General features: G+C 54.0%; 2 protein-coding genes across 2 annotated transcripts in view; one reads left to right on the plus strand and one right to left on the minus strand.

The window, feature by feature from the left end:
• Nucleotides 1-8,954, minus strand: part of SPG7 (SPG7 matrix AAA peptidase subunit, paraplegin) — a 29,058-nt gene extending 20,104 nt beyond the window's left edge. The window contains exons 1-5 of the mRNA XM_088526230.1: nt 8,811-8,954; nt 8,315-8,417; nt 6,975-7,064; nt 3,126-3,376; nt 2,443-2,582 (exon numbers count right to left, since the gene is read on the minus strand). Coding sequence (XP_088382356.1) covers nt 2,443-2,582; nt 3,126-3,376; nt 6,975-7,064; nt 8,315-8,417; nt 8,811-8,939 — 713 coding nt within the window. The 5' untranslated portion in view covers nt 8,940-8,954. The remainder of the gene's footprint in view (nt 1-2,442; nt 2,583-3,125; nt 3,377-6,974; nt 7,065-8,314; nt 8,418-8,810) is intronic.
• A 6,506-nt stretch (nt 8,955-15,460) lies between these two features.
• The window catches only part of ANKRD11 (ankyrin repeat domain 11), an 82,409-nt gene continuing 77,547 nt past the window's right edge, over nt 15,461-20,322 (plus strand). The window contains 1 exon segment of the mRNA XM_088526229.1: nt 15,461-15,476. The gene's annotated coding sequence lies outside the window, so the exon portion shown is untranslated.

Genomic DNA, 20,322 nt, shown 5'->3' on the forward strand with positions numbered 1-20,322 from the left:
AAGAAGAGGACACTAGCAGATACTACTTACAGCTGTGAAGGAAATTCTACCTTACTACCCCTTCCAGGGGCATTGCTGCTTATGGAGCAAATACAACCTTCAGGCAGTTGAACTACAGCCAGACCAGAATCCAATGGGACCTGCAGTTTCAGCAAAGAGTTTGCCACAGCTGATCTGTGGATGGCAACACTAGGAGACACCTACTCCCTCAATCCCAGGGAAATTCCCAGTACAAGTCAGACATTAAGAAGCTGCTCTGTCTATTCTGGTTGGCCCTCCCTGGTCAAGCATCCTAGAAATCCCTTTTGTCAGAAGAAAGCACTACAGCAATCATCAGTTAATTTTCTGGATCTTTGGCAACACTAATTACATGAGAATGGAGACACAGAACACAGACAATACTGCAGAACCAAGAGAGTTACAGGGCTAACTTGCTGAGAATGAAACAGCCTGGAGCTCCAAACATAGGGTGCTTTTATAATAGCAGAAAAAACGCTGAGATGTGCCAGATGACAGGCCGGGATCTGAGGGACCGTAACTCAGCTCCCTGTTCTGCTACAGAAGCCCTGCCTGACCCTGGCCAGGCTGTCCGGCCTCCTCACACTGCGGATCCTTCTCTAACGGAGGAGCGTGTTCCCCGTCCCGCGCAAAGGGCTGATTTAGCGAGGCAAGGGGACAAAGCCAGGGGACCAGCGTGTGTCACACGCCCAGCTGGCCCTGCGAGAGATCCTAGGCAACACCAGGAACTGAAAGTCACCTCCAGTTTGTGCAAACAGAGGATTAATTCAGAAGCCACCTGAGTGCCCCTATCTCAGAGAGAACTGAATGCAACCCTCTGCACCTTGCGGGTTAAGGTTCCAGAGCCTGGAGTCTCCTGAAAGAATTCAGACCCTAAAAAACATCTCCTTGAAGCCTCTTGCGGGCTGGGATAGCAGCCTGTGTTCCTGGCTGATTTTAGCTTTTCACTTTACTTTCTAAAGTAAAGATTTGACAAGAAAAATGGCAAATTCTGAATTTCAGCTAAAGACTTCATAATGCATGGTCAAATAAATACATGGAAAGGTTAATCTCTGTATCAGCCATGTAGAACAGTATGTAAAAACAGCCCAGAGGTCAAGCACCTAGACAACACCCTGTCCAGAGATCTATCTACGCACAGCTGAACATGCCATTGAAGCAGGGCCTTCAAGAGGAAGGTGACACGCTGGTCACCCCCAGCTCCACGGAGGAAGCCATGGTGCTCCGACCCACCGAGCTCCTCAGAGGGCTGAGGTACATCTCCACTCGGTGCAAGCAAGGCACCCAGCCACCCTGGAAGGTGATTATAGCAGCAGGAAGCTCTTTTCCTCATTTCCCAGGGAAGGAAAGTCCTTAGCAGACGAGATCTCAACACTGCCTCTCTCAAGTACTTTAGGCTAAGCAATTAGCTGGGAGCTCTCCCTGCGCTCAGGTCTCTCAAGAGAAAGCCACTTACTACAAGGGCAGCAGCTGCCAGGGTGGTGGAGCTCCTGCTCTTGTGCAGCACAGCACTGAATGAGCTGTACAGCTCTGCCCTGGACTCTGGACCCCATAAATCCTGTTTTCCAAGAACACGCTGCCAGTCTTAATAGAAGGGCAGCAAACCACCACACTACACTGGAACAGCATATGAAAATAAAAAGTAAAGTCTAGCCAGCTCTCCCAAAGTCTTTTAACATTCTTTTTTTCCTCCTCTTGCTTGTTATAGCCCTATTTCAGAACTAAAAGCTTTGAGCCTCATTGACTTTTGTTTCTCTCTCTCTCAAAAAGTGGATCTTGGTTTCAGGTAGCAGAAGACGATTGTGAAATTAATACAAGCACTTATTTCTCCGTGACATTTCTTGCGTCTCATCATCAAAGCTGGCGTGCTCAGTGTGTGGCTCTCAGCTGGAGCCAACCCCAGCGCATGCTAGTCTCTGATCTACAGCTGCTGGAGAAACAGGCCAAAACTAGGTGTTTATTTTTACAGACTGGACAACTGGCACAGGCCTTCCTCAAAGTGCTTTGGTGGGGTAAGCTCACTGCTTCACTAACATTTTCTGCAGACCAGGACATAACATGGCAACTGCTGAGTCTGGAGGCAGCATTTCCATCAGACTTTAATAATTAACTTTAATAATTAATTAGCAGTGTTCAGCTTTGCAAGAACTTACAGCAACGGATATCAACTTTACTCGGACGTGTTGACACTGACACTAGACATTTTTGTCTACTACATGGTACAGCTCTAGTCATCTCCTTGGGACTCTTTTGAGGTATTTGGAAACACCTAGAGCAAGCCTGTTTCCAAGAATAAGTGCTTCAAAATATGGAACACTTTTCTTCTGCTTTGCATTTATGCAACATTTAGTACAGACTTCTTCTTTGAGCTTGGGATGTTGCCACCAACACAAGACCGACGGTAAGCCCAAGTTTATAACTTACTTTCCATAAAAGCCAGGGTGTTTGTAGGAAACAGGGAGTCTCTCTCTCTCATCGATATTCAGCTCATCCTCCACAGCTCTCAGCTTCTCCTCAAACTTGTCAATGTTTGCCACCCGCATCGTGTACACCAGGGTAACGTTCTGGGGACATGAAACCAAAAGGACTATATTGGAGAATAAAGATACAGCAGCAAGCAGGAGAAGTGCAAAATATGGATAAGTCAGGCAGCCGTTAGCCTTACGCTGTAGCTTTGTGATAACTGCAACAACAAACTCATAAGAAAACAAGGATGCTGGACTAAAAAGGAAGTTAGGAATGCCTCTGGCCTTTCCTAGCTAAACTAGACTCCAAACAGGAGCAAGTATTTGAAACAAGATTGAGGGATATGAATTAATCATCTTTGGGATGCCTTCAGTCATATTAAATGGAGTTAATACAGAAGAAACATTGATTTTTTCCCCCAGTATCTTGGACATCTCTCAGTATTTTCTTACAGGTAAATATTAAGTATTCTTGCAATTAAAGAAAAACAGAAAAATCCTAACTTCCAAGTCTGGGATGAGAAAAAAATACAGAAAGGCCAGTTTCTTAGCAAGGGTTTAAATTAAGGCTTTTTTTTAAATTCAATTCTTCTCAACAGTTTAATCTATGATTATTCATTCTAACTGTAAAAAGTCACTCACAACTTGCCCATGTGGAGTTCCTCCTGGGTGCAGATAAACTTCCACAATATCACTCTCCGGAACTACTTCAACTCTCTGGACCTCTCCTTTTGCCAGCATCTCATTCACAAAGTAATTCCAGGAAATGTTGGTCCCTTCTCTGTTCTCGCTGACCGTGAATCGAAACATCAGGAGTATGAAAGTTATGACGAGGAGTGCCCGCAAGCGGTCAAGATGCATCTGATTTTCTCGTTTCCTGCGTTTTTCATCCTCTTTGTTTAAAAAATAAATAAATAAAATGCTAGCGTGTAATTGTGTAATTTTCTGACGCAAAGAAAGAACCATTAAACTACAAGGATTAACTCAATTGTACTTTTATTTATTCATTTTCTTGTGTAATTGGTTTCTCCTGAGTCACCACATAGACAGTATCTAGCTTATATTTCAGAGCCCATTTTCTGGCCTGGCTGAAAGAGGTACACGAAGGTCATGCAACTTGCCCAAGGTTACACGAGGGAGTCAGGCTGGGATCCCATTACAGTTCCAGACCTTGCTGGCTTCCAGACTGTCAGACTACAGGGCCTTGGCTCTACACGAGAAACGGCACAGGTCAAAAGCCACGCCACGAAAGGACAAGAAATCAGAAGCAAAATTAACAGTTGCCAGGAGGGAGGCAAATCCTGCATTCTGCCAGGCAGCTACTGCTTTGCAGATCAGCTTTGCTTTACCCACAGCCACATTCAGCTATTGGGCATTTCTACAAAATATGGTTCTTTACTGCCCACTGTTCAGACTGGGGGAAAATACTAGAAGTTAATAAAACCTGTCCCAGTGTCGCCCTGCAATTACGGAGCACAGTACGAGATGGCATAATTGTTTCTTGGTGAATTCCTGATCTGCAGACATTCTTTATCACAAAACTAACAGCATTAAAACTAACAGTCTACTATCTAGGAGAATATCTACATTTGTAGAAAACCAAAAAATAGGAGACATCTCATACAGTTTATCGAGGTAAATATACTGCAAGTCAACCTCCTTGTCTTAAAATTAAACAGATTTTCTCCCATAACTAACCTCATATTGAAACAGGTTTGATAATCTCTATAAAACTGTACATAATCAAAGATGGAATCACTTCCTAGAAGTGCTTTCCCCTCCCCTTACTGTGCTAGGGCACATACTGAAGTGATGCCATGAGAAAAAATAGATGGCTTACTTTGAATATTTGCCAACAAACCATTTTTTGAATGTTTTTTGGACTGCAAAGGCAAATACAAAATTCTGTGGTCTGCAAAGGCCTGTCACAGCATCGTGGTCACGTCAACAACTGGCCGGCATATGAGTTTAAAAAGACAACAAATTTCCATTCCTCCCCCTCTAGCCATATGTGGATGTTCTTGATATATAATTTACCACTTGCTCTTGGTATACAATTTAATGTCAACGGCAACACAGCATACATAAATACTATTCTGCACCAAGAAATAAATTAAGTCTGAACCACTGGATTGCTACTGCATCTGCCTGCCGCAGCCCAGATTAGATTTATTTGCAAATTCCTAACAAATGTTCTGACACCAGCATTTATCACCAACCACCAAGCAGACCCTATGCACAGCACTACAAAACCAAAGGACAAACATACGACCCAGTTGGATGCTAAATAAAGTACTCTGTCCTTCAAACATGCAGCATCATTTTTCAGTTGTTTCCTAGCTCTGCTCCACATTTAACAGGAAAGGCTTGTACCTAAATAGAAACAAGGCAACTTTTCAGATAAGGTCATAATGGCAAAACAGCCACAAGCTCAGAAACTGTGCCCAGACCATCCGCTTGGTGCTTTGAGGCCATCTCCTCACTTCTGAGTTATCTGCTAGATTCAGCTTTATTAGGACAAAGCAAATTCATCACTAAGCTGGAGGCTTACATCCAGCACAGTCTTATTAAAGACAATTAAACTATAGTAAGATAGAAGCCCTAGTCTGGACAATATCCTGAGATGCTGAGCAAGTGCTAAATAAAATAACTGGAAAAAGTGAGCACAGATGCAAGAAAGTCCATCTATCCCTAGGTAAGTTCCCTGGAGATCTCAGAGTAAGCATTGCTAGAGCACTTTTCTGTATTAAATAACGGTCCAAGTCAAGATGCATGTAACACGTTGTACAGCATGCAGAGCTGAGGAGACTCCCAGATCACAACCACGTGAAAACTGGCCATGAGGTATCTCGACACAACCCCTGCAGTGTCCAAGAATTATGCTTGCCTAGGGCCTTTAACCCGCATAACTGCAGCAAGTACTGCCACTTCTGGAATGCTGCAAGACAACACGAGGCCTTCTTCACATCTAACAACAAAATTAATCTATTCCTAGATTATGTAAAAGGTGTCTGCCCTTGCAGTGCACTGCAAGCTACTCCACGATATTTGGTAAATAAGAGGCAGTAACTGGAAGTGACACTTGCAAGCAACAGCTGCAGCAACAGTTCCAGCTCTTCAGCCTCAGAAAGCCTCCCTACAGCAATGACTTGCCATTAACCCCAAATCTGAACCCGCTGATTAAAATCTCGCAAAGGCTGCAGTGACAGTTTGGAGAGTTCTTTTTTAATAATTGCTGCAGAGATGAGCAATGCCCCGGAGACATGGGGTAGTGTTCCACCTCCCAAAGTCAAGTCGCCCATTAATCACAGGAGAAAAGAGGCCACAGAACACAGCATGTTACTGTTTGCTAATTTTAACAGCTACAGTGCTTCCCCCCGGCTCTGTGCTCAGCCTCCCTGTGTGGTCTTGCACACACTAAGCACCCTGGCCTCAAAGCTCCCACTCTTAATGAGGGACCTGCCATACCTGCCCAAGCAGCCCATTAGAGCCTTCGTCTCAGCTCAGCAGATCAAAGGGGCGAAGCTGCTAGTCTTGGCTTAAAGAGGCTGCCTATGGTCACGAGTCGGGCTAGAAGTGATCAACACTTGACTGCTTTTACCTCAGAAGCTAAACCAGACAGAATCCACCATTGCACTTAGGTACAACAAAAACGTTAAAAAGGGAAAGCTTGTCTATCTGATGACAACTATGCAAAAATGTATGTTATAATTTACAAAACAGAAGTGTGGTACATGAGACTTAATTTAGAGAGAATTTATCCCTCACTTAGGAGTCCAGGAAACAAACAAGCAGCACTGCACACATCCATGTAAACCCTGTTATGCCACCACCAGCTCCTGTAAACATCAACCAATGCCACGGAATTAAGATGTGCAGGTCTGTTGTGGTTCAGCACTCCTGGCAGATAAAACATCCTTCTACCCGGTCACTTCTGACACCCTTCAAAATAAAGCCCTAAGCCAGTAGGTAAAGAACCTGCCATGAGCTGTGGGACAGCACAGCTAGAAACCCAGAGCACAAAGTGCTAGAAGGTCCGTGCGCACCCGGCCCGGGAGCCGCGCGGGCACCTCGCGGTGCAGAGGGAGCGAGCGCCCACGAACGAGCAGAGAACGTTCTTCAGCATGGAAGGAAGCCACCCAAGGATGCTTCTAAAAACAACGCAGCTGTTGTCAAGCCACAAATGGCAAATGAACATCAATGAAGTTATTTGCATGCAATGTAAAGTGGCACAGCATAAAAACAAACACAAACACCAGGTCGGGATCTGTCTCAAGCCTTTGTACCCCACCAGTTAAGCCAAAATACTCCTTTAAACTGATCAGTTCTACAAGCTTATGGTTAAGACCAAGCTACAGCTCTGCAGAACAGAGAATCCACCCCTGGGAATTGCACTTATCAAGGCAGATCTTCCATGTTGTCCCTCACTCTAATCCCTCACATAGGCTTGAAAATTTCATTTCATTAAATATCCTTTTGGCACATACATACCCTCATCCTCCTTTGGAGTTTTCTTTTTGAATCCTTCATTCTTATGGTTACTCCCTTGAGATCCTGAAGTACTGAAATAGTAAGTGCCACCTGCAGGCAAGCAGAATTAAGCGGCTACTAACAGAAAATCTCATGTCAAAGAGAGAAAAAAAAAGGAGAAAGGATGAGATAAATACATATGAGCTGCAAACACACAGAAAGCAGAGCCTTTTCATGTGCCAGGGCAATGGGACAGCCTCATCGGAAACAGGACTGGGAGGGACAGACTCCCTCAATCTTCTTATATAGTTTCGAACCACCTCATCACAACTATTGCCATGTTAATGTCTGAACAAAGCAAAGAAAATCATTTGAAGTGCTGGAACATTCACACATTTCCCAAGGCATAACCAAAGGTAACACTGGTAAGGTCTGTTAACAGCAACCTTGTACTGGGAGCTGTAAATTTCTATTAAAGGAAATGTATATGCATTAGCTATGTATAGAAATGTACGTGCATTAGCTAGAGCTAACACGCATTTTCTCAGTAAATGCTATTGGGACATCGTAATAAAAGCCAAGAAGATAAAGATACAAACAGCAGAACTCTTGGTTGCTGAAAGACAAATAAAAAACAAAACACAACACCACAACAACAGGAAGTCCAGGAATTGGGCTGCTTGTCAACTCTTCTCCTGGAGGATTCCCTGCTGTCTGAAAGAGTGCACAGATTCCCAACCAATTTTAAAATGATATTTTTCTTTAAACTCTTCAAGATAAGGCAGCCCAGGCTCTCCAGAATCACAGTGGCCACAACAATAGCAATAGGTTTTGTTCAAATCTCAAAGGCATCAACAAATCCCTTTTCCCAGTGTGAAGAGGGTAGGGAGAAGAATTATTTCTTTTGTTGTGCATTTTGGGGCTTTTGCTCCAAAAACTGCAGCTTCTGATATCACACAATTTAACTTGTTCCAAGTTCCAGTGCAGTGCTTTCAAGAATGAACTTGCACATTGTGACTTCTACCAAAGGCGAGCGATATTTTCTGTTTAAGCTCTGCTAATAAGGCATGTAAAAATTCTCCTGAGGAGTCTGCAGTTTTTAAATTAGCTTTTGCACCTAAATGACCTGAGTAAGCACTTACCAAACCCAAGTCCTTGGGGAAGGAGCCCCTGCTCAATCCTGTAATCACACAAAAACCTAGAAGCCCTGCGAGCGATTCCTCTGCTCCCAAAGCCAAGGAACAAGCTGCTTTATTTCAGTTACAGGAATGTATGCATCAAAAGCAAGGATAAGTCAGCATTTCTACTAAACAACACCTTGTTTTTCCTCCCCGCCAGTGCAGCTGCTTTTAAGGACTCACCTAAGAGCTTCCAAAGCCTGACGGGATCTCGAATCAAGTGCTGTTTCACCAGGGCTCCACTGAGACCTTGAAATGGGGGGGAAGGCGTTTGCGACAGAAAGCTCTGGAGAAGAAGAGAAAGAAAGAAGAAGGAAAGAGAAGACAACTGGTGGAAAACTACTGGGCCTGCTCGCTGCTTTGCTGTTTCACGAGACTAAGACTTCCAAGGACGCAATAATTAGAGTAAGTCCTAACAGCAGCAGCTAGACCTGAAAATTACTCCTGGTTGTGCTGTGAACCTCCCCGTGGCTTTGAGGGCAGTGCTTATGGCCCAGTTTGGGGTCAGAATGTGCATAAACGGGTACAGACTTGTATAGACGTGTATAAACACCAGCCGGCACTGAGGACCTTGAGCGCTGCCTCTCCCTCCTCTCGCCCCTCGCGGGGCCGCCCTGCAGCCCGCAGGACGCGGGCGAGGCGCCCCCCGGCCCCGCCGCCGCCCCCGCGCCGCCGTTACCTGCACGAGGCCGCGCGCGCGCTCGGGGCCGCCGCCGGGCCGCGGGCGGGCCCGGGCCCAGGCGGCACCAGGCGGCCGCCAGTAGCAGCGGCGGCCGCGGAGCGGCAGCAGCCGCAGCAGCAGCGCCATAAGCCGCCGCGCGAGGCCGCCTGGACGGGGAGCGGCGGAGCGGGCGGGCAGGGCCGCGCCGCGATCGCCGCCGCGCCGGGAGCCGGGCCCTCAGCGGGGGCGGAAGCGCTCGGTGAAGGACGCGCGGCCATCTTGGGAGCGGGCGGCCGCCGGCGGAGCTGCCATGGCTCAAGATGGCGGGTGGCGCCTTTAACGGCCGGGCGGGGCCGCGCGCGTCCGAGGCCACGCCCCCGTCGGGCCAGGCCACGCCCCCTCGGCCGGCCCGCGGCGGTTCCGCGCAGGCGCAGTCGGGCCGGGCCCGGCGGGGCGGGCAGGGCCCCGTGGCCCGGCCGAGGCCCTGGCTCGGGGACGCGGCGGGGCCTCCCGCGCCTCGGCCGGGCCCCGCGCTGGATCCCCGGCCCCAGGGCCTGCCCGAGGCCGGCAGGCGCCGCGGGTGCCAAGTGTTAAGTTCCCTGTGTGCAGATATTGCAAAGGTCGTTGTATACAAGTCCCTGATCCCGAATCTTGGTGTAATCTCTTCTGTTTTGCACGAGTGAGTCGGCCCGGTGCCCTCCTCCAGGGATTTCAGTGGGGCAAGGAGGCATTTTGGAACGTGGTGATGGGTCTCTTCCTCCAATGCCACCATTTTTCCAACTCAGAAGTCGGTGAGCAACGTGAGGTTTGGAGACATTGCTGTGTCACTTATGACCATGGAAAACCCTCCGGAGGGGTCAGTAATGGTTGAGGTGGAAGATCTTGGGGCCAGCACCAACCTTCTCCTTTGGGGAAGTGAGCACAAATGCAGCAGCCCGGACCCCCTGGGCTTCTCAGCAGTGCTGTCAGCAAATGCAGGTGTTGGGAGCCTGTGTGTTCCCAGGAATTGTGCTACGCTTGGCCCAGGAGCCGCTTCAGGACCTGCAGCTCCAGGGCATGGGCCCCACTGAGACATTTCCCTGCTTCTCTCTGCCCATGGGTCTCACCGGGCCAGGCTGGGTCTGTGGATGACTTTAGGTGTTGGCACTGTTGTCACTTCATCTCCTGCAACTCACCAGTGCATCTCAGGCATCCTTGAAGGGGGCTACATAAAATAATTAATTATCTATATGAAGGATCTCTCCCGTCTCCTCAGCAGGTCGGAATTAGCATCCTCTTTCCAGAAGAGTCTCTTAGGATGTTAATTGTCATCTGCCCCCTGGGATGTGTCTAAGTAAACCTTCTCCCAGGAAGGTCTATTAGCATGTTAATGTCCTCCTCACTCCTGGAATTCTCTTTGTATCCCCAGCTTAATCGTCAAACAGCTTAATTTACAGACACAAAATTAAACTGATCACAATTAATCCATACGGGCTGGTCAGAGCTCGCGGCGTCGCTGCGGGGATGTGACGGTGACGGCCGCGGTGCTGCCCGCGCGGCTCCCTGCCGCGGGGTCCCGCCGAGGCTCCCTGCGAGCGGGCTCCCCGGCAGGAGTTATTTACCCTTGGGAGCAGGAAACGGCTTCATTGGGAGCGCTGGCTCCCTCTCGGCTGGGCCGAGGCGCCGGTTTTCCAGGGCGGAAACACGGGAAACTGCGGCAGAGCAGCGGGAACGCGGGGGCTGCAGCGGCCCCCGTGCCCCAGCCCCTGGGGAAGCGGCGTCGTGCGCGGCAGCGCCGCGGCCTCGCTCCGAGCGATCGCACCTTCCTCGCATTGCTTTGCTGATTAGCCCTGCTGCTAATTAGGCCTGATCTATTTTTAAAGAGTTGCATCATTTAAGCAGAATTACAGCCCGGCTAGAAGCAAAGCAGCGCAGTTTGCTTAGACAGGACTTGACTGACTTCAGCCAGGCTGCTCTGACAGAGCCAGCTGAGTTTCATGCCATCTGCGTTACAGTTTTGCTCCAGCTCTAGTGAAGACCAAATTGCACCCATTTAATGACAAGGGACAAGGAAGCCGGATGGGTCCAGCGCCCGGCTGCTGTCCAGCGGAGCGGTTTGCGTGGAGCTGCTGGCGGCAGCGTTCAGGTGCGTGCAGCAGCCAGCCGCTCCGTACGGAACGCCTGGCAGAACCGCCCGGAGCTGCTTGTTTACAAACACAGCGGGCGCTGGAGCCGACCCGTTCCCGTTCCGCCCCTCGCACGGTGCCTTGGAGCAGCTCCTGGTGCCGGAGCGGCGCCGGGGCCCTTCCGAGCGGCACCGTGTGCGGAGCGGAGCGCCGTGGCTGCCGGCCGCGCGGGGGACGAGCGCCGTCCCCTGCGTGTGTGCGAGCCGTGACCTTGGGGAAGGTGGCCCAGCCCCTGCCCTTGCACCGCCAATATGCTCCTCTGGGAGCGAGCCAGCGTTCCAGGAGACAGATATAACCTGATCCCGGCTTGGCCTCGCTGGGACGCGCTCCAGCCATGACATCACTCACTAATGCCACGTGTATTTACTACTGGGGAGAGGTGCCGGATTGGCCGCTAAAATCCCTGGTTTATCTCCTGAGTAGGTTATGGACAGGAAGCGGCATTAGCAGCCCCAGCCTGTGTCTATCAGCCTGAGAGAAAACAGCCCTCGCGGGCGGCGCAGCCCCCGTCCTGTCCGAGCATTCCCGTCTCCGTGCTCCCTGTGCGAGTCCTGCCGATCCTGTTTTGCTCCCCGGTCTCAGGGAGCCGTTGCAACCCGCTCCCCTCCCGCCCCAGCTCAGCTCAGCCTCATTCCAAGGCAGCGCTTCCCTTCGCAAACCGCGTGATTGGATACCTGGAATTGAGTTTCCATTGCGCCATGCACAGCCTTTACATCAATAATGAATCAAAGGACTAAATGTAAAGCCGAAGCGGCTCGAAGGTAACTTCAGACTTCTTAAACAGATGGAAAAAAATAGCTCTGCCCTGCTGCTCGCCTGCATGGCCCTGTGAGCCAGGGCTGCTGTGCAGGGGGCTGTGCAGGCCCGGGACACGGCGGCGCAGCTGGGACTAGCAGAGCCCTCGGGGTGTCTCTGCCGCTAAACTAGGTGATTTGGGGGACTTCCTTGGGGACAGCAAGGGGGCTGGGTGCCCCCTTCAGCACAGCAAGGCCACGTGCCCAGGGAAGGCTGCTGCAAGGACGTGCCTGGACCCCGCAGCAGCGCCCCGGGGCCGCGGCACTGCTGCTCCTGCAGCGGCTCCCCATGCACTGCAGGGCCTGCAGGATAGCTCGGCCCCGGAGCGGCTCCTCCACGGACACGGGGGCTGCGGCGGGAGCTTCCGTCCTCCGGACGGCTGTGGAGGGCGGGCAGGGCGGCTTTGAGACAGGCAGGTGACAGATGGCCCCAGGCATGAGGCTGCCGGGCCTCGCTCCAAGGGCCCTGGCAGGGACGAGGGGCCGGGCACGGGAGGGGAGAAGCTCCTGCGTCAGAGGCCGCGCGCGGCTCCGCGCGAGCCCCGGGCAGCCGCGGCGCCGCAGCTGGAGCCGCCTCTAATCCTGGGAGCGGAGGATATCGGGAAGCTCCGCGGGAGCAGCTGTCACTCTGCGCCCCGCGCGCCCGCGAGCAGGCTGGAAACGGAGCGCGCGGAGCCGCACGGCCGTCCCGCGGCCACCAAGGGCTGCGCCGTGGGCGGCTGCTCCGCCCCGGCCGAGGCCCCGCGTGGGGCCCGTTCTGGTCTTCAGCCTCCTCGGTTAATGCCCTCTTCCCTGCAGAGCTGTGAACAGCCGCCGCACTGGTAAAGCGGCTGGAAACCCGGTGTGTTTTAATGGCTTCGTATGCAGAAGGGCTGGCTTGGATGCGGCTGCAGCACCCAGAGCATCGGCTGCGCTCCTCCTCGTCAGCCAAAGCCCCTCTCCAGAACACTAACAGGGGCAACGGCCGCATGAGCTGAGCTTAAAGTTAAGCCCTAATCAAGCCCTTGGGCAGTTTTATTCTCTTGGCCTCTTTGATACTGCCCTGGCTGATCCCACGGGCTTTGCCACTGTAGTAGTCATAGATCACGGACTGTTTAATACACTGTTAAAAATAGATGCCCAACTTTATAGCCTGATGGAGGCGATTCAGCGCAGACCTGCACCCACCAGGTCTGTGCACTCTGCAGACTTTGACAGGACGGTTCCGTACGAGAAACTTGCTGTCGAGCTGCAGTTTAGGCACTTGGAGGGGTCCCGTTACCCCGAGGCGGCGGCGGCAGCGAGCGGCTACGGAGCTGCCACCCCAGCGAGACGAGGAGCAGCAGAGCCAGGAGCAGGGCCCCGAGCTCCTTCCCGACATCCGTGTCCTTCTGCTCCTCCGTGAGAGACACAAACAGGCCTCGCAGCACGTTCCCCAAGCAGCCCCATTTCCCTGCCCTCCCACAGCGTTCTCCTTCCTCCTTAGCACCAAAATGCCTGGCTCATTTGAGGCTTTGAGAGCTAATAAACCCCTTGTGAAGGAAAACAAAAGGGTCCCAAACATTTTACATGTTTTATTTATTTATTGTATTTTTTTCTCTTAAGTACTGCATCTAAGCTGCAAGGAGCAAAAGCCAGTAAAGTTGCACATAGTCAACCTTAGTCATCTAAATGCGCACCACCTGCAGCTGCAGGGTAAGAAAGGCAAGAAACATACAGCACAGGTATAACATAAAAGAACCTATAGCAGGAAATTCATCTAGAACAGCAGCGGAACCATCCCCAACTCGCTATTTCTCTTCCTTCCCCGCTGTTCGCTTTCCCTCACAGCACTTTTAATGTCCCCCTCTGAAACCAGCCCATATCCCCTGCTCTCGCGTTCAGATACGAAGGTCAGGATGACACAGAAAGGCTTTAACTTCCTCCCTCGCTGGATCTTTGACCTGGATGACATTCAAGGCTGTCAAGGAAGTAGTTACAGCCAACTATATTTAGGAAATGAAAACCGTGTTTTCCCTTTAATGTCCCAACTCGGAGGCAGCAGAGGCAGACACTCGTTTGCAGGGTTTTCAGCGCAGTGTGACAGGAAGCTTAGTGACAGGGCGGACAAGCAAATACCCCAAAACCCCCTTTGTTTTGCCTGGTTTAGGAGGTCTTACGGGGGAGGAAGATGGGTAGAGATAAGAAGCCTAAGCCTACGTAGAACAGAGGACCAGCTTAACAGGCTCAGAATAAATCTCCCTCACGCTGTTATTTAACAGTGAAGTCGGACACAGGCCCCTGTGACTTCCTTATCACCGCTGAACCCAGCAAAGAGATTTCTCCTCCTGGGGGGCTCTGGGCATCCTCAGCACGAGGACAATCCCCTCGGCCGGGCTGCCAAGTGCGTGATCCAGCATTGGATTGAGATGCCGGGGAAGCGGCAGGCCGCGCTCCGGGGAGGGGGTGGGAGAGCAGAGCCGCTCCGGTCAGATCCCTCGTGGTTAACGCGGAGCTGCTGCCCCACGGGCTCCCTGCTCCCGTGGCCGAGGGGAACGCGGCGTCTCGGCCGCCCCCCGGCCCAGGGCTCCGGCAGGGAGGCGGCTCCGTGTGCTGCTTTCGCCCTCCTTGCGGAGCCTTCCTTGGGGACACTGCGACAGTCACCTTGGGGACATAACGGGGCTTTAACGCTAGAGCTCCCTGTCAGATCTGCAAACACAGAATCATCATGGTTGGAAAAGACCTCGAGGTCGAGCCCAAGCATCAGCCCCTGGGTGCCCTGCCTGCCAACCCGTGTCCCCAGGTGTCTCATCCACTTCCTTCTTGAGCACCGTTGGCAACGGAGGTTCCACCGCTGCCCTGGGCAGCCTGTTGCAGGGCTGCCCCACTCCATCCGTGGAGATTTTTCCCCTAATACCCAACTCGAGCCTCCCCCGGTGCAATCGAGGCCGGTTCCCCTTGCCCTAGTGTAACGGCTACCCCCCCTCCTGCAGCTCGGCTGTTGGAGCTGTGGGACCCGAGCTTCTGTCCCGCTGCGGAGCTACGAGGCCCAGCACGGCCCGTGCCGCCACCCTCGCCGGGCCTCGCGGCGACCCCGAGGTGCGAGCAGCGCGGGGGGAGCCTCTGTGCGACGCTTAGGGACGCTTGGGGACGCTTAGGGCGGTGCACGGGGAACGGGGCTGGAAACGGGGAGGAAACGGAGCCGGGAACAAGGCCGGAAGCCCCGAGCGAGGCGGCGCGGGGCCTGCCGGGATCGCGGCCGCGGGGCTGCAGCGCGCGGCGCCTCACACTTCGGCCCCGCCCCGGAAGCGCCGCCGCTCACGTGAGCGCCGCCCGCCAACCAATCGCGCGCCACGTCGTCCGCGCGCGCTGGCCAATGGCGGCCGCGCTCGGGGTTCCCCCGCCGCGCGCCGCCCCCGCTCCCGTCGTGCCCCGCGCGCGGTGGCTGTGATGGGGGGGGCGCCGCAGCGCGTTGTTTTGCTCCCCTCCCCCCCCCGCCGCGGACGCGCTGACGTCACGGCGGCGCGGGCCGCGCGCTCGGCCAATGGGGCGCGCCGACGCGGCGGGCCAATGAGCGGCGCTGTCTCAGCGGCGGCGGCGGGGCGGGCGGCAGCGCCGGAGCCGGGGCCGAGCGCGGCGGGGCCATGGAGCGCGCGGCCGGGACGCGCCGCCGCCGCTGCCCGCGCTAGCGCCGCCGCTGTCCGCGCCCTGTGCGGCGGCGCCGCCGCTGCGACGCTGCCCTCGGCACCGCGGAGCCCGGAGCGCCGGTAAGGGGCGGCGGCGGCGGGGCCTGCGCGGGGGCGGAGGGGGCCGCCGGTAGCGCGGCGGGGGGGGGGGGGGGAGGGGTACGGGTGCTGTCTGGGGGGGGGTTGCGGGGGTCCCGCCCCCCCCGTGATTGGAGGGGGGGGCTCCGCCGCAGCTGGGGGGGCGCCTCGTTCTCCTCCCCCCCGCCCCTTGCGCACCGGGGCGAGGAAGGGGCGGCCGCGCTCGGTTAGGAGGAACCGTGTACGTGTGTATTTATATCTATATATATATATTTAAAAAAAAGACCCGAGTTGTCCGAAATGGTAATTTCCGTTTCCCATTTCATCATCTCGGGTAGGCGTCAGCGCCGGTGCGCGCAGCAGGCCGGGCCGCCCGCCCCGCGCTCCTTTATCCCCTCCACGGCCTCCACCCGCGGCGGCCCCGCGTCGCAGCCTCCCCCGGAGCCGCTTTGTGCGCGGGAGGCCCCGATCCCTGCCCCGACGCTCGGGCCGTGCAGCCGCCCCCCTTGGCCCGGTTCGGCCTCCGTCAGGCCGCGCTGAGCCCGGGAACGGGCCTTCCCCGGCCCGGGGCAGAGCTGCCTCCCGAGATGGCTCCTGGACCCGGGCACAGACCATTTTGTTGTGGCTCGCAGCGAGCCTCGCCGCCCCGCCGCTTTGTGGCTGCTGCCTCCAGATCCTGCAGAGCCAAAAGGAGCTTGCAGCTGAGCGCGTTTTATTTTTCGCTGGTGTGCTTGTCAGATGGAGCATTTATATAATCCCTTCAATTATTCCCCCCCCGCCTTTTTTTTTTTTTTCCTGGGGAAAAACATTCCGTGGAGTCATCAGGAGGGAAAAAGGAGATTAACTCTTGCGTGTTTTCAGCTGACATTGATCCGCGCTTTTGCGTGCGCTCTACCAGGAACGAGATATTCGGCTTGATTAACTTAAAAAGGAAAAGTTGGCGTTTTCACAGGCGCGTTTCCCGGCGCGTCGCCGGGAGCGCTTTCCGAGGGCCGAGCGGCCCGCGGTCGAAGCGCTCGCGAAGCCCCGGCGCGTCCGCGGTGAGCCCTGCGCCGCGCAGGGGAATTCTCCGGCGCCGGGGCTTAAGGCGCTTATGAAACGCGGCCGCCGGAGCCGCGTGACCTGTTTTCTTCGCCCGGGCAGAGCGCGGTCGCTGGTGGCCTGTTTGTGTGGGCGTGCGCTCGTGGCTCTCGTCTGCAGCCGCCTGCAGCTGGGAGGCTCCCGAAAGGCGTTTGCGACGGCGCGGAGCCGCCGCGGCCTTCCCGCCGCGCCGAGGGGCTCCCGGCTTCCCCCCTCGCCCGTTGCGGGGGCCGCGGCGGCCGGGCCGAGCCCGCCTGCCCGGGCGCCTCCGCGGCAGCGCGGGCTGGGCCCGGCTGTGGGAACCTGCGCTGTGGGGCAGGCCGGGGCTTGCATCACCTGCAGCCGCCGCCCGCGTCGGCGCGGGGCTTCGCCTTGCGAAACGGCCCCGCGCGCGGCCGCCCCGCGCCGCTTTGTTCCCCCGCGCCGCTTGGAGCGGCGCCCGGCGCGCAGGGGTGGCTTCACCGTCCCCCTCGGCGTCCGCTTTTAGAAGCGAACTCTTGTCCTCGTCTCCATTTCGTAAAAACGCGGCTCCAGCGCTGAAGTGATTTGTTTGTGCGTGCTGCTTTTTGTTTTGGTGATGTTGTAATAGCAATTTTCTCAGGCCTGAAAATACAGAAGGTCCAATGTGAATATTGGTTTTGGATGGAGGAAGGAAGCGTAAAAAAAAAAAAAAGCACCAAGCCCCCGGCCCCTGCAGCAAAGCGCCAGAGTCTGTTCCTCCCTCCGTGTGTGGCAGACAACCTGTTTGGGTTGTTTGATTTTCTGCCTGTTTTAATCGCCTCGGCGCGGCCCCGCTCGGGCGCGGGCGGCAGCGGGTTCCGGTGCCGCGCGCCGCTCGGCGGGGCAGACAAACGTGTTTCTCTGGGGTCAGCGCGGCTGGTCGCGGGGATCGATACCGCGGCGGCGCCCGCCCCGCGCGCCTGCCCGTGCTCGCTCCGACTGGGTAATTGCAACATGGCTGCGCCGTGACGCTGTTTCCTGCACAGACTTCAAAGGAAGGGTCCTGACAACTCTGTCGTTTCTGTGTCTAATCTGCGCCCTTGCCTTTGTCTCTATGTTGTGGCCTTTGGACACAGGCAGAAATACTAAATTTTCCCCCTGCTCCTGCTTTTTCCCAAAGGGAAACACAGCAGCACTCTAATAACGTGCCCAGGCACAGGAATGGAGGTGGGATAACTGCTTTTGGGGGCCCCCGCCATGGAATGTTGGGTTCCCTTCCAGCTCTGCGCGGTGGCTGAGCTGAACTAGGAAGAACCTTGAGCTACTGTGGAAAAACTGCAGCGTTTCCAAGCCACGCACAGCTCTTCTGTAAACACGCATCCTTGTGGCTTTGTTTTGGGGAAAATATGCACGCCGAGGACTGGAGCTTCCAGAAGAGAGACACTCTAATTACTTGGCGAACAAATCCTTCTCAAAGGAAAGAAAATTTGTAGGGCCAGGGTTGGTTAATTAGATTTTCTAGAATTATCCAGTGGCAGCTTTCTTGTGGGGTTATCCCCCCTTCCTCCTTCCTCTACTCTGTTTGGACTACCTGAAATTCAGGCTTGACAGTCTGCATTATGGATTGAAATTCTTTCTTGGTATTAAGATATTATGGTGGCAGATGCATAGCAAGTAGTGACAGGTTCCAGTGCTCTTCCAGCACAGCAAACCAAATAACACTTGGAAATACGTACACGGTGGTTGTTCTTCTAATTGTATTTACTTAACAAGGGTCTAGGAAAGGCAGCTTGTCTGCTACCCCCGTCATGAGCAAGAATTATATGAATTTCAGTTGTAAAAGACTGTAGAGAGAAACTGGTGTTTCCATAGCAAAGGTTTTAGTGTTCCACGATAAACTTGCATTTAGTTTCACCCTGTGCATCTAATTTAAACAGCCTGCATGATGCTTTACAGGAATGACTTGTGTGCAGCTTTTAAACAGTTTTTTTCCTTTCCTGTAAGACAGATTCGAGGCAGGAGTTGCTTTTTTTTTTTCTGCGGGTACAAAGCCCTTAGGTTCTCAGCCAAGTGTTATGTAACTTGTATGTCACTGATGCACGGTAATAAAAAACAACCCTCGCATAAGGGGTAAAGGAGAGCGTGCGGAGTGGGTTGTGTGAATCCGTGAGCATCCCAAGCTGGACGGGCCTGCGGAGCTGCGAGGTCCAGAACGCGGAGCCCTGGCTTGGGGATCCCGCTGGGAAGCGGGAAGCAGCGCTCGGAGCGCAGGCTCTGGAGGCCATTTTTTAGTATATTCAACAGCACCTGGAATTTCAAGCTTTCCCACATGAAAACTGGTGCTTTCTGATATATTTTCCTATGCGACTCTTGCGTATTTAAAATATTAATTAGTGTGAACCTGAGTGGTGGTGTTAGCTTCACCCGTGACTAGTTGTGGGTGATGCCAAATCGTCATCCTTTACGAGCATGCAACACACAAAGGAAAAAGCAGCTTAGATGCTAATGGCAGGGGAAAAAATCTGTCGGGAAAAAATCCGCCGGGAACGTGGCCGGCGCGCGCAGGCGCGGGGGCTCCGGCGGCCCCGCTTTGAAAAACCTGCTCTAATTCCTGCGCTCTCTGTGAAATGGCTAATCCCATAAAAGACTCGCACCTTTTGACAGATGAAACGCTGCTGTTTCTTAACTTATTTGAGCAAAATATTTTTATAGATGGTATTAGCTCTGTGGCTCCAAGGGTAATGCAATCCTTAGACAAGAAAGATCTTGCTTTGATCTGACAGCTTTCAAGATCCATTTCCAATCGCCGAGTTCCATTAAGTCTGTTTATAATGGTGCCCTCAGACTCTTTTCTGTTTATATGACTCTTTAGGGTGTTAACATTTCTGTGTATTTGAGTTCTCTTTAATAAACTGAAGGAGTAATTGGGGTCAAAAAGGAACTAATCCTATTGGAAGGTCCGGTTAATTATAGCAGATCGTTTGTGCTCCACGATTCTTCCCTTCGGTTCTTTAATACCACCATGTGGGGGAAGTACGTAGAGAAACTATGAAATGGGTGTTGGGATGGGGTGGCAGGGCAGGCCGGTGGCTTCGACGTGAGCCTGGGGCCTGGACGGCGTGGCCGGGACCGGTGCCGCCTTCGGGCCGGTGCCGGTTTGAGGCCTGGTGGCCGCTGGCGCTCCGGGACGGAGCCCTGTGCCCTGCGCCGTCCCGGTGGTGCCGGGGAGCAGCTCGGGTGCCCGGTGCAGGCGTCTCGGCGCTCCTTCCCGTGCTGCCCTTTCCACGTGAGAAGCCGCCCGGGCTTTCCCGGCGCTCGCGGTGCCGGTGGGAAGCGGCGCGCGGGGCTGAGCAGGGTTCTCAGGCCCGCGCCGCCGCGGGGAGTTTTCGCTTTCGGGTCGCGCTCCTCTCGGTCTCGAGTCGTTCTGCTCCTCGCAATGTGGTGCGGTGAACAGAGGCCAAAAACGCCGTGCGTTGGGCCTAGGAATGAGGAGACAACAACGCGGAGTAAACAAAAACCGCGCAATAACCCTCGGTGTCGCGGGGTAGCGAGGCCTGCGAGTGAATGAGCTGCTGGAGCCAGCAGAAAGTGCTGCTTTTTCTAGGTCAGGGTTGAAGCCGCTGTCAGGGTGGTGATGTGGAGCATACATTAGTGTGTGCATTGTCCCCGCCATATGGATGCGAGCGTGGCTCCCGTGCGCAGCGCTGCCCTTGGCGTTCGCGCAGTGAATTATTTATCCTCTGAAAAACCCCCCGCCTCGGCTACGGAAACCAAACCCTCTGATGAGTATTCTGGAATAAAGCTTCCACCGGAGCAAAATATTGATCCT

Source organism: Tinamus guttatus, unplaced genomic scaffold (assembly GCF_059628265.1).
Source record: "Tinamus guttatus ecotype Peru unplaced genomic scaffold, ASM5962826v1 Tinamus_guttatus_pri_ptg000244l, whole genome shotgun sequence".
Lineage (NCBI taxonomy): Eukaryota > Metazoa > Chordata > Aves > Tinamiformes > Tinamidae > Tinamus > Tinamus guttatus.